The 14,003-nt window shown below is 45.0% G+C and overlaps 2 protein-coding genes across 4 annotated transcripts in view; one reads left to right on the forward strand and one right to left on the reverse strand.

Moving 5' to 3' along the window:
• LOC111953037 (zinc finger FYVE domain-containing protein 9-like) overlaps positions 1–10,289 on the forward strand; it is a 12,964-nt gene extending 2,675 nt beyond the window's left edge. Inside the window, 8 exon segments of the mRNA XM_070435075.1 lie at positions 3,822–3,904; positions 4,109–4,213; positions 4,509–4,659; positions 6,470–6,550; positions 7,001–7,163; positions 7,411–7,516; positions 7,638–7,817; positions 8,102–10,289. Of these exon segments, the coding sequence (XP_070291176.1) occupies positions 3,822–3,904; positions 4,109–4,213; positions 4,509–4,659; positions 6,470–6,550; positions 7,001–7,163; positions 7,411–7,516; positions 7,638–7,817; positions 8,102–8,263 (1,031 nt within the window). The 3' untranslated portion in view covers positions 8,264–10,289.
• elovl1b (ELOVL fatty acid elongase 1b) overlaps positions 9,660–14,003 on the reverse strand; it is a 36,078-nt gene continuing 31,734 nt past the window's right edge. For all 3 annotated transcript variants that reach the window (XM_070435074.1, XM_023971501.2, XM_023971500.2), the window contains exons 2-8: positions 12,209–12,308; positions 11,906–12,096; positions 11,448–11,528; positions 11,178–11,234; positions 10,963–11,068; positions 10,691–10,827; positions 9,660–10,394 (exon numbers count right to left, since the gene is read on the reverse strand). In XM_070435074.1, the coding sequence (XP_070291175.1) occupies positions 10,068–10,394; positions 10,691–10,827; positions 10,963–11,068; positions 11,178–11,234; positions 11,448–11,528; positions 11,906–12,096; positions 12,209–12,269 (960 nt within the window). In that variant the 5' untranslated portion in view covers positions 12,270–12,308 and the 3' untranslated portion in view covers positions 9,660–10,067. The remainder of the gene's footprint in view (positions 10,395–10,690; positions 10,828–10,962; positions 11,069–11,177; positions 11,235–11,447; positions 11,529–11,905; positions 12,097–12,208; positions 12,309–14,003) is intronic.

Here is a 14,003-nt window from a genome sequence, read left to right on the forward strand (position 1 = left end):
TGGTGTGTGGTGTCTGTGTGTTGTGTGTGTGTGTTGTGTGTGTGTGTGTGTGGTGTGTGTGTGTGTGTGTGTGTCTGTGTTCGTGTCTGTGTGTGTGTGTGTGTGTGTGTGTGTGTGTGGCGCCGCGCGCGCGGTGTCCCCTACAGGTATTCTGTTCATTGTGCTCTCCGGTCTGAAGTTCCGACTAACACACCTGGATGGGAAGGAGGGGCGTGTCTGTGTCTCCTGTCACTCAACTCTAGTGAAAAGTGAGTATCACCTGACAACACTGTTACCATAACACTACAGGCAAAAACGGTGTTTTTACACAGTTCATTGGTGCAACATGTAGAAACATGTTCCCACTCTCTCTTTTGTTATTTTCTTCAGGAACCCCTCCCAGGGGGAGAAGGAGGGTGTGGTTTGCTGATGAAATCCTATCCAATGAGAAATCAGACTCTTGCTCCCTTGTACACCAATCAGAGGCCCACCTTCTCACCGCTATTATTGAGGAGAAGTATAGCTGCTACAATCAGAAGCGCCACTGGCTCACCACAGACCAGCAGGAGGACACCAATAGCACAGGGGCCGCCCCTGCTCAATGTATGTAACAAAACATTGTCAGACCAGACTCATTTAATGCAATTGATTTAAAATGTACATAAAATATCTGAGGATGTGCTCACATGTAGTGTACTATCAGTCTTTCTGTTGATACCTGTTGATATCCATAACCCAAAGTAATCTATAAGCTCTCTCTCTCTTTCCTTCCTCCTCCTCTCTCCTCTCCTTGGGCAGCAGGTAGCCGAGAGCCTCGAGGCTAGAGAAGTGGGTCGTTGCTGGTTCTAATCCCATGTCTGACAGGGGACATCTGGTGAGAGTGTCCTAGATGCCATCACCTGCAGTTGTGGCCTTGAGCGAGGCACTTAACCCTAAACTGCTCACTGGTGTGGTACTAGTAGCTGCCCACTGCTCCAGCCACTGTGTGTGTGTGTGGTACAACAGAAGACCAATGTCTGTCTTTATGGATTAATAAAGTATTCTTCTCCCCTCTCGTATAGCCTCTGCAGGAGGTGTGTGGGCCCTGTGGCTGGGGTACAGCAACCCTGGTCAGTAGCCACATCAGTAGCTCTGCCAACCTCACCACTGGATGGCCTCCCTCCCATCCTCACCTCTACTGGAGTCAAAGGAGGTACAACCAGGCTACCAACACTGGAGATGCTAACCGCTAGCTCACTTTAGCTAACCGCTAGCTCACAACCCTACCCTATGTGGACCGGTGCCTGCTGGTTTTCTGTTATACTGATAATTTAATTGCAGACACGTGGTGTCCCAGGTCTAAATCAGTCCCTAATTAGAGGGGAACAACGAAAAAACGCGGTGGAACAGGACCTGGCTTCGAGGTTGAGTTTGAGGGTCATAGGGTTAGGTAGTCAGCTAAGGATATGCAGAAGGCTAGCTCACTGTACTGGGTTGTCATAGCATTAGGTAGTTAGCTACTGGAGATGCTAATGGCTGGCTAGTTCACTGTGCTTGGGATTGTCAACTGGACACTTCTTTTGAATAGTTTCTAAGGATGTCTAGGTTACCGTTTCATCTGTCTCACCAGACTACACAGTGGAGAAAGGCCCTCTGAGAGGGTTTCTCATCCAGGAACTGGAGAGCGGAAGGCCCAACTCCCTGGTCTTTGTCCTCAACGCCAACCTACTGCCATGGTCAAGCTAGTCAACTGTATGTGACCATTTTCTCTCAACATTCAACCTTTTTTCAGTTATTGACACTGTGTGACACCATGTTTTCATCTTAGCTCACTATGGAAATTCAAATCACATTGTGACCTCACATTGAAGCGCTACTCTCATTGGTTTTCCCAGATGTAAACAGGAAGTGCTGGTGTGTGACGTCAAAGGGCATGCACGCGGTGGGCCAGGTGGAAGTGGTGGTGCTGCTGCAATGTCTCCCGAAGAGAAGAGCTTCCCCAAAGACATCTTCAGCCACTTTATACAGCTCTACAGGACGCCCTCACAGGTGAGACTGGTATTGACGTGGTCTGGCAAGTTAGGTACCATTGATCAGCACTGGATTGAGCTCTGAAGGCAGGTCTTGAAAGAGTCCCATTTTCCTTCCATTTTTACATTTTAGTCATTTGGCAGATGTTCTTATCCAGAGTGATTTACAATTAGTGCATTCATCTTAAGATAGCTAGGTGAGACAACAACACATCACAATAGTATCAAGACATTTCCCTCAACATAGTAGTTAACAACAAAGTCAGTGTTAGTGGGATGGGTGCAACCTGAACGTTATTTAAGATACTCTTCAAAGAGGTAGGGTTTCAAAGATGGGCAGGGACTCCGCTGTCCTGACTTTAGGGGGAAGCTTGTTCCACCAGTGGGGTGCCAGGACAGAGATCAGCTTTGACTGGGCTGAGCGGGAGCTTTCGTGCCGTAGAGGTGTGAGGGACCAAGAGACCAGAAGGTGGGGGAACGGAGTGCTCGGGTTGGGATGTAGGGTTTTAAGCCTTGAGACAATTCCCTGTGTGTATCAGAAAGGTTCTCCACCGAATGGACTTCCAGCCAACTTGACACAACTGTGGGAAGCAATGGAGTCAACATGGGCCAGCATTCCTGTGGAACACTTTCGACACCTGTTAAAGTCCATACCCGAGACAAATTGAGGCTTTCTGAGGGCAACTCAATATTAGGAAGGTGTTCCTAATGTTTTGTACAGTCATTGATTATCTCTCTTTCCCTCCTCCATCTCTATTTTCCCTCCATCTCTCTCTCTCTCTCCCCCTCTCTCTCTCTCTTTCTGCAGGCAAGGTACTGAGCGCACCTGGGTCTCTCCCAGTTCTCCAGTAGTTTCCGCGGCTGTGAGGAGCATGCAGGGTTCCTCTGGGTGCACTCCACTCTCCAGTCCCTGCAGGGTCTCCCTATGCCCAACCAGCCCTTTCTCTTTGGCCTGCTGATCCACCCGGGCTGAGGTGTCCTGGGCCAAGGCTTTCCCCCTGCGCCTCATGCTCAGATTGGGAGCTGAGTACAGATGGAAGTCAGCGCTCTGAGAGAGAGAAGAGAGAGAGAGAGAGAGAGAGAGAGAGAGAGAGAGAGAGAGAGAGAGAGAGAGAGAGAGAGAGAGAGAGAGAGAGAGAGAGAGGAGAGAGAGAGAGAGAGAGAGAGAGAGAGAGAGAGAGAGAGAGAGAGAGAAGAGAGAGAGAGAGAGAGAGAGAGAGAGAGAGAGAGAGAGAGAGAGAGAGAGAGAGAGAGAGAGAGAGAGAGAGAGAGAGAGAGAGAGAGAGAGAGAGAGAGAGAGAGAGAGAGAGGAGAAGAGAAGAGGAGAGAGAGAGAGAGAGAAGAGAGAGAGAAGAGAGAGAGAGAGAAGAGAGAGAGAGAGAGAGAGAGAGAGGAGAGAGAGAGAGAGAGAGAGAGAGAGAGAGAGAGAGAGAGAGAGAGAGAGAGAGAGAGAGAGAGAAGAGAGAGAGAGAGAGAGAGAGAGAGAGAGCGAGAGAGAGCGCCCCAGGACAGCAACACATTTAGACCCAACCAAATCAGGAGAAAACAAAAAGATAATTACTTGACACATTGGAAATAATTAACAAAAAAAACTGAGCAAACTAGAATGCTATTTGGCCCTAATCAGAGAGTACACAGTGGCAGAATATCTGACCACTGTGACTGACCCACAATTAAGGAAATATTTGACTATGTCCAGACTCAGTGAGCATAGCCGAGAGTGTGATTGCGTGAGAGAGAGAGCGAGAGAGTGCATGCATCAGAGACACAGTGTGCAGCTTTTGACGGCCACGTCCAGTGTCCTCCCATTAAGGCGTTCCTCTCCCTTTCCAGTTTACCCCTGTCCTCTGTACAGCGTGCGCTTCAGGAAGGCTCTGTTTGGGGAAACCGGCCACACCATCATGAGACTACTAGTAGTAAGTAGCTTGCCTCTCATTACACTAACAACAATCAACACCAAGGTTGTGTTCATTAGGGCACACCGTACCAAAATGTTTTACAACGGAAAATGAATGGAGCGTTTCTTACTGGACGAGTTCAGAAAATCCCTCTCTGTTTAGGTCTGTTTTCTTCCATTTGGGGCCTAATGAATCACACATTTTTCCCTCATTGCTTACCAGGACTTCAGGAATTACCGGTACACTCTGCCAGTGGTGCCTGGACTCACTGTAGATCTGGAAGCTCAGAGGACCTGCATTAAAATCCCTACCAACGGCTATGATGAGGTACAGGCAAACCATGAAGCAGCACTTGGTTACGCTTTATAATAACTGTAATGAATACGACGTTATAAATGCATATAAATTATAAAGCACTCCTTTATAAACTACTCTTTCATCAATAGATCAAGGGTTGATATCAATCATGTCTCTCTTTCCACCCTTCCACCTCTCTCTCTCTCTCTCTCTCTATCTTTCACCTCTCAATTCAATTCAAGGGGTGTTATTGGCATGGGAAACATATGTATACATTGCCAAAGCAAGTGAAATAGATCATCGATAATCTCTCTCTCTTTCTCAGCTGATGAAGGCTTTGAATAAGTCCAATGAGCATGTGCTGGCCATGGGGGCATGCTTCAACGTGGCGGCAGACTCCCACCTCATCTGTGTTCAGGGGGACGATGGCCAGTACCAGACCCAGGCCATCAGCATCCACAATCAGCCTCGCAAAGGTGGGAGCGCCCCTAGAATCAACAGAGGGCGATGTGGACTAGGGGAAACCGTAATCTCCCATGGGCATGTAATATTTCAAATTGTATATAACTGACTTAATGTTGCTCAACATTAGCAGCAGCTAATGGGGATCCTTAATAAATACAAATACATATCTGAACAAATTACGCAAGATTTTACTTCTGGGTTGCAGAGATTATTAGGGAGACTGAGACAGAGTCCACTGCCTGTCCTGTAATCAACGAGAACCACCAGTAGAGAAGGAATGCTACACAGGGGCAAGCAGCACATCACCTACAATCAGGGAGAGGGAGGGAGAGATTATGGTACAGAGATTTAATATTGACTGCCAGATAACACCCACAATGTATCTGGCCTATGACAGCCTAGGGAAAATCGTATGTGTGATTTGCAATGTTTTTAAACGCGCTCACTGCAAGAACTGTGCCTTAGCTACCACTTTTTTTCACCACTGGAGGGCAATGTGGTGTCATGTGAGAGGGTGAATCATCCCGAGAAAGATACAGGTGGAGAAAGCTTAGTTCTGTCATTATTTTTGGTTAGTCCAACTGTAATATTGAAGGTGTTTATATACTAAACTCAGCTAAAAAATCCAAATAACTTCACAGATCTTCATTGTAAAGGGTTTAAACACTGTTTCCCATGCTTGTTCAATGAAACATAAACAATTCATGAACATTGGTCGTTAAGACACTAACAGCTTACAGACGGTAGGCAATTAAGGTCACAGTTATTAAAACTTAGGACACTAAAGAGGCCTTCCTACTAACTCTGAAAACACCAAAAGAAAGATGCCCAGGGTCCCTGCTCATCTGCATGAACGTGCCTTAGGCATGCTGCAAGGAGGCATGAGGACTGGGAAGGGAAATAAATTGCAATGTCCATACTGTGAGACGCCTAAAACAGCGCTACAGGGAGACAGGACGGACAGCTGATCGTCCTCGCAGTGGTAGACCACGTGTAACAACACCTGCACAGGATTGGTACATCCGTACATGATGGGAAAAACAACTGCCCGAGTTGCACCAGGAACGCACAATCCCTCCATCAGTGCTCAGACTGTCCGCAATAGGCTGAGAGAGGCTGGACTGAGGGCTTGTAGGCCTGTTGTAAGCCAGGTCCTCACCAGACATCAACGGCAACAACGTCGCTATGGGCACAAGCCCACCGTCGCTGGATCAGACAGGACTGGCAAAAAGTGCTCTTCACTAACGAGTCGCGGTTTTGTCACACCAGGGGTGAGGGCCGGATTCACGTTTATCGTTGAAGGAATGAGCGTTACACCGAGGCCTGTACTCTTGAGCGGGATCGATTTGGAGGTGGAGGGTCCGTCATGGTCTACGGCGGTGTGTCACAGCATCATCGGACTGACCTGTTGGATCGGAGGGTGAGGGCTAGGGCCATTCCCCAAAATAAGTCTGGGATCTTGCAGGTGCCTTGGTGGAAGAGTGGGGTAACATCTCACAGCAAGAACTGGCAAATCTGGTGCAGTGCATGAGGAGGAGATGCACAGCAGTACTTAATGCAGCTGCTGGCCACACTAGATACTGACTGTTACTTTTGATTTTGACCCCCTTTGTTCAGGGGACACATTATTCAATTTCTGTTAGTCACATGTCTGTGGAACTTGTTCAGTTTATGTCTCGGTTGTTGAATCTTGTTATGTTCATTCAAATATTTACATGTTAAGTTTGCTGAAAATAAACACAGTTGACAGTGAAAGGACGTTTCTTTTTTTGTTAAGTTTACAAGTCAAGTGGTGATATGTGGTGTTGTGTTTTGTTTCAGTTACTGGTTCCTGCTTTTTTTTGTTCAGTGGAGCCCTTAAAGCAGCATCAGGATATCTGGCCAAATCCAGCATCGTTGAAGGTACTGTCATCCTTGTGTATCTTCATTTAGATCTGGAACATTACCTTACTAATCATATTCAACTATTCACATACAGAAATAGTCTTATTATGACATTACTACTAACTTTCATCCTAAATATGATTTCCTTATTTAGAGTCTCTCAATGTTTGTGTGTATCTGTGTGTCCATGTGCACTCAAGGTGTGTGTGGCTGTATGTATGTGCAGGTGAGTGTGGCTGTATGTATGTGCAGGTGTGTGTGGCTGTATGTATGTGCAGGTGAGTGTGGCTGTATGTATGTGCAGGTGAGTGTGGCTGTATGTATGTGCAGGTGAGTGTGGCTGTATGTATGTGCAGGTGAGTGTGGCTGTATGAGCAGGTGAGTGTGGCTGTATGTATGTGCAGGTGAGTGTGCATGTCCTTGTTGCTGTCTGTGTGTGTTTTGCTGTATTGCTGTCCCTCTCTCCAGATGGGCTGATGGTGCAGATCACCGTGGAGACCATGGTGGAGCTTCGCCGGTCGCTACGGGAGATGAAAGACTACAACATCTCCTGTGGGCGGATCGACCAATCAGACAGCCAAGAGCATGTCCAGGTCCAATGGCAAGAGAAAGAATGCACTGTAAACAAGGGGTAATGGTTTGGTCATTACATCTGCCCTGATCAGTGTTCCATGGCTAGTTCTGTATCTTATCATTATACTACCTTTAACCTCTCACTAACCCATTGTTGTTTCATCCAGTCTCCAAGTCTGTCTCAGACCTGTGAGCCCCCTGCCCATTAACCATTCTCTATCGATGTAGGCTACTCTTTACCGTTGCCTGCAACTTTGTATTACCGTGTGTGTGTGTGTGTGTGTGTGTGTGTGTGTTTTTTGCAGGGTTATTAGCCCCATTGATGGCAAGTCCATGGAGTCCATCAGCAGTATCAAGATGTTCCAGAAGTCTGAGTACAAGGCCAATGGAAAGGTCATCCGCTGGACAGAGGTTAATCCCAGCCTTTGGACCAAACAATATCTAGGGCACATCTAACCACTAGTCTTGACTCCTACACAAAGCCTCTTTATTACTGTATTCTCTAAGTGCATTGTTGTCTTGTGTCCTTCAGGTGTTCTCCTTACAGAAGGGGGGTCATCATAAGAGCCAGGGTGACCACCATACAGAACACAGCAGGCTCACAGAGAGACTGGCCCGGGCATTCTGCCTGGCACTGGGCCCACACCTCAAGTTGCTGAAGGAGGATGGTATGGCTAAGCTGGGGCTGCGCGTCACGTTGGACTCCCACCAGGTGAGGGCGCCATTGGCTAGGATGAAGATACTGCACGTAGGTCATTGGCCAATTTAGACCTTTGAGGAAACGTAATCGTTGAAATTGTATATCACGTTATTCCTGCCTGACTTCAATAGTTGTAATATTTCTTGAATTACTAATATGTGAGTGGTTGACCACCTTTTAATATAAAGTTATTCTTTATGTAAATAGTGATCGGATATAGGCCTGCATAATATTACCAAAGCTAGCAGTTGAACCCATAGATGTGTGGTGGTTAACATCGCTGTTCCATGTTCCAGGTGAGGTTTGTGGCCGGCAGTAACGGCCTGCCCCTCCCAGCCCCGTACCTCAACGYCCTGGACACCGTGCTGATCCCCATCATCCACAGCAGGGGGCGCAAGAGGAGCGAAGAACCCTTAGTCATGGAGCTCATTTTCTATATCCTGGAGAACATTTCCTAGGGGAAAGGGGGTCAAAGTGCACACACTCATCCCCACATCATCCTCTCTCCTGGTTCTCCATTTGTGCTGGTGTGAGTTCGATAGCTTCAAAACAGCATTGGTTGGAGGAGCAAGCTCTTTCATGGGACATAGTAACTCACCTCCAGGATATATGTCTCAGCCAACCTGTAAGAAAGGGTGGCTGGATGGTAAGTGGTCTGACTCACCAAAGCTCACCCTGCCTTGGCCTCAGCAGCAGTAAATATTTCATGGCTTGAGAACAGTACATTTCTGTATATTTTCAATACCCATATTTTGAGAATGCCTTTAAACTCGGGGCTGTATTCAGTTCCAATGGGAAAATGAGAATGACTTGAAATGTTATGTATCAGTAGACCTGTAGCTAACTGAATTAATTCATGTTTAATAACGTTTTAAAATTCGGATGTATTTTAATTCCCCTCGATTACCCCCGAAATACATTACAGTCAACCTAGGATGAATAAACATATTAACACAAAGGACATCATACAAGGATTTGTCAAACATTGTTTGAAATGCTTGTGGAAATCAAAGTATAAAGTTCCATTTTCCGTCAGGATCAGTATCCGAGCAGATGTAAGGAGACATTAATGTCCACCTTTATTTACAGTGTCAAGGTCTCACAGAAACGCTTTGAAAGAAGCACCATAATGTTGCTCTGTCATGACAAGCAGGTCATTTACCAACTCATTGAGGTTGTTGGACTTACAGCCTTGTGAAGTAAGAATGGCATTAGCCTCGACACGTCATAGATACTGTAGACATTTCCAGACAGTCATTACCATTAGAGGTTGTGTGTTGGCATTATTAGGTAATTTACAGTACACATGTCACCAGCTCAAAGTCAAACTCATATACCGGTATTATGTGTTTGCCCTAGTCCAACCCTGAACCAGCCCCCTCCCCCACATAAAGAGCTGTGGGTTGGGTGAACAATTATGAGTGAGAAAGTTACATAGGGTCAAATATAACGCCAAGTCATCGAATCTCCCGTTTTTGGAAATGGTGAGCGATTAGCATGTCTTGGGGGTATGATCTTTGACCCTCTGTACCTTTATCACTCATCATTATTCACAATTAATTCAGGATTATTGATAATCATGGTAGCATTATCCATAATCAAGTGTTTAGAAACATATTCTATTCTTATTTACAATAAAAATGACAATACATTATTTACCATTCCTTTCTATTGGGCACAAAATAATCTGAAACACAATCAAAAACTGCAAATCCATTCAACAAGTTTGTAGAGTCACAAGCTTGATGTGGTCATTGTGTGCTAGGAATATGGGACCAAATACTAAACTTTTGACTACTTTATTTACAATAATCGTTAGAGGTGTCAAATTTGAACCTTACCTTTTTAAAAAAAAAAAAAAAGTATTACTTGTTAAACAAAATCTCTTTCTCTTAGTATAAAATAATTTAATTTACCATTTTTTTGTATACAATATAGCTCAGTATTTTTATTATTTATTTTATATAGTCATTATTGCTCATCTTTATCATAGGTGGCAACATCAGTAAAGAGATAACATCAGGACATAACATGTCTTTTCATAAATTGTGTTCCATAGTAAGTTTCCAGTTAAAAAAAAAAAAAACGAAATGTGGGACCCCAACCGCAGAAGTCATTGACCTCGTAATTTCCCCAGCTTTTTGTCCTGAATAAAACTAAAAACGACCAGAAAAGAAACATAACCAAAACATTCTTTGGAATCCACAGTAGTTTGTGCGGGATCTCGTATTCACGCGTCTCGGATGTTCTTTTCCGAAGACCCTAGGACTTCTTCATCTTGCCCGCATGGGCACTGCCATTTTCGTTGTGACTGGAACCGTTGCTGGTGCCATTACTGTTACCTTTCTTGTGGTGCTTGCCATTGGCGACCATGGTGGTCCCGTTGGCCTTGCCRTTGAGGCCAGGCTTGGAGTCCTGCTTGGGCAACCGCTTTCCCTTCACGTATGCCTGGTACCAGAAGTTGGAGAAGAGCACGAAGAAGAAGGTACCATACATCCAGATGAGGTGGATGAACAGGGGGACCTGGTAGTCACAGCTGTCCATGAAGTAATACTGGGTGACGTGGAGGGACACCATCACAAACTGAACCTGTTGGTGGAATGAAGAGGAACAATACGCATATGGAGAAGAATGTTCTGAAGTGGCACAGCTCTTGCACTGATCAATAATGGTATTTCAGACTAGTTTATTTACTACTTTAGTATATTGCATCTACAAAAGTTTAAAAAACAAAAACTAGTACAGATCACCTTTTAGAGAAACAACAAAAAAATGCTGTATAAACAGCCACGAAGACCTGGCAAAAGCTTACTACTCATAGTACAAATTTATACTGGAAATGACAATGTCATATACATCCATCCATTCAAACTAACAAAACATACCAGTTGGATGGCGGTCATGTACTTCTTCCACCAGAGGAACTTTTCGAAGCGTGGTCCAGCCGCAGACAGGCCGTAGTAAGAGTACATGATGACGTGGACGATGCAATTCACCATGGCATGGAAAGAGCCTATTCCCCCTGTTGGTAAAACACACAGAACACTTCAAACCAACCCTRCCCACATTCCACTGGATCCTCCAACAACATACCTTTGTCTACTGCAAATGGAATTGTCTTCCCACCATTTTACAATACCAAATATTGTGGACTCACCGGGAGCTAAGCTGACGCCCCACCACCAGGTCCAGGGCATGAAAGAGTGGTGGAAGACGTGCAGGAAGGTGATCTGACCATGTTTCTTCCTCAGAACAAAAAACACCTGACCCAACGAGAGAAACATGTCAAATACAACCATGATGACCATAACGTGAACTGAGGGGGAAAGACTGAGGAGCTGCAAATCTGTAGTAAATAATCTGAAGTCTTACTGTGTCCAAGAGCTCAATGAATTTGGAGAACAAGAATAACCAGGCCACTCGAACCATCTAGTGAGGGAACACAACACACCATGCAAACGTGAGAATTTGGACAAAACAGCCTATTAGTAGTAATCTAAAGATAGTATTGTCACAGTGGATCAGTAGGAATATCCTAACAATGTGCATCTTGTCTTGCATACTTTCTTTCAAAGATGATGCATCTCATGACCATCACGGGGGAGGGGGGGACCATGCGTGAAGCAAAGACTCAAGACTTACTCTAAGGCCTTGGGGGCTATCCGAGTAATCAACTGCGTCACATCTCCATGTGTATGTCGTGGCCCAGCCTGACATCAAGAACTAAAAAGACAAGAGAACAAATTGAGACAAACAGATACTGTAGCTACCGGTAGTCAAACTAGATTGGAAAGAAGCCATACTGTTATTAACATAAGCAAGTGTATATTGACTATATGGGTCATCTTCTACATGCAAATCTCAAATCTTATTTACCTCCATCAATCTAGGCAATGGTTCATTTAGCTAGAGTTCCAATTATCCAACACACTCTGGCCAAGTATGGCAATAACCCATTCAGACAGAGCTGCCACATACCAAACACCAAATACACTGCTAGGGAAAAGACTGGCTCCAAGTCCTGTAGAGATGCCTCTCAAAAGAACCAATCAAGAACCCCGATCTTTGAGAGACAAGAGCTTTGCGTCATAGTGTTTCACCTCATAGACAATAAAGGCGTTCAATGCCACCATGGAGAAGTTGTAAGTGATCATGGCCTCCTTGAGTTGGAAGGGCTTGCGGTTGGCCATGAAGCGAGGCCCAGCAACCAGCACGAAGAAGATGTAGGTCAGCAAGATGGCYGACATGTTCACCGGACTCCCCATGAGTGGGTAACTCCACAGTCGCGGGTCTGAGAAACAAAACATGAGCTGTAAAATATACTACAAAACAGGTTTACCGCTTTCACGGTACACAAAGCAGAGGTATAGTTAAGTAATTAACTAGGCAGAAAAATACCTCACCTGTTCCCTTCAAGAGGTAATCATAAACCCCCATGGCTCTAGCACCAATGTCCTGAAGCATTTTGACTAGCTTCCCCCTCTGGTATCACCACCCAATCACCTGTGGAAAATCAAATGAATTAGTAATGTCGTCATTTTAATGTATTTTGCACCCGCTTTTGCTTTTTATTTACCTGCCGTGATTCTAAATGTGTTGTTTTTATTGTATACAATGTTTGTTTTTTACTCAGTAGAGCTTTGAGATAACTCTGTAATGAAAAGCGCTATAAAAAAAAGACATGTATTATATATAAAAATATAATATGCTACTCCAAATCCCTTACATACTGACTAATGTCATATGCTATTGCAGTATCTTTAGGTACTGACTTTACAATATCCTTTACCCAAACATCATTCATGGTATTAAACTGCCTGCATCATATTTAATAATCTAGTCACAGTTGTATTTGGCAAAACCATCAACCCTTACTCGCAAAAACATGACACAGAACATCACTTTATAGCTGGTATTTTATTTGGTTTCATGACATGAAAGAAGGAGACAGGAAATGTGCGTGTGCTACAGTTGAGSATCCTTGTTCAGCAACAGTGTGTTCTGGTTCTGAACAAATATCACTGACCCAGCATACCACACTCTGCCCCCACATCCCAGCATGCCTTGCCCCTGTCCCGGCAGACATGGCCTGACAGCAGAGAGGAGGGGCTACAGGGGACAGGCGAGCGTCTCCATCCCACAGCATTCGCCTCAGTTTGGGACTGCCAATTATGGGAACCAGGCCAAAACACAGAACCACAGCAAATCTCTCTCTCTCTGCTCTCCCCAAATGACCCCAGCCGTGAGAGAGGAGACAATGGCAATCATCTTTGAAGTTTGAATTTGTTCTAGACCAGTCTCATGAGATCCAGGTGCCGACAGAACTACCCTGACTGAAGAGAGAGCTCAAACAGGCTTATTTACCAACATGTTACGTGGGTGGTGGGACGGTTTAACCTCAAGGTTTATAAAAGAACAATTGGACTGAAGACAGGTGTTCCACAGACTGGCACATTTACCTTAGGGTTATAAGGAAAATTGGACTGAACTCAGCGACCTGCAACTTATATCAACAACTGAACTACAAGTATCAATACTGGTATAAAATCTTCAAACTTCTAATCTCTCGACACATTGGCTGGCTACAATGTGTATACAGCAACATAAAAATGTGTACACAGGGACTGAGCACAGTCTTGACAAAACCTATCCATATCAAATCTCAACTCCATATAGGGCATGTCGTCAATGTTATTGGTCAATAGCTGGGATGTCTGGGTGTGGTAGCATTCWTGCCCCACTATGGAGCAAGAGGGATCCATTGTTCAGAGAAAACCTACACTGAGCTCTCCCTGCCCTAGGAGTAAAGTCTACCCTAAGCTAACACCATCAAAAGGTAATGATCCAGCCTACTGGAATGTACGGGGGGGGCGGGGGCAACAGCAAAAAGTATATAAAAGTGTCTAACAGAGCAAAAACATCTACCCGTCCTTAGAGCAGGACACACAGTACACAATCAACATGGAATGACTCAATCAGTAACGTCTGAGCATACAGGGAACAGTATAGGAGACATTGTCAAGTGTACACATCGTTGAAATCGGAGGGACCCTACATGATTACAACAATAGTTCAAGTGGGAAGTGTTCGCTCTCAGCTCCCATCCACTGGTATGCTCACGGAAAGCCCTTTCAATTAACCAAACACTAGGCTGGAGGTCTTTTATACAGCAAGAATGTCACGCAAAACCTGTTTCCA

The sequence above is a fragment of the Salvelinus sp. IW2-2015 genome, linkage group LG26 (genome assembly GCF_002910315.2).
Source record: "Salvelinus sp. IW2-2015 linkage group LG26, ASM291031v2, whole genome shotgun sequence".
In the NCBI taxonomy this organism is placed as follows: domain Eukaryota; kingdom Metazoa; phylum Chordata; class Actinopteri; order Salmoniformes; family Salmonidae; genus Salvelinus; species Salvelinus sp. IW2-2015.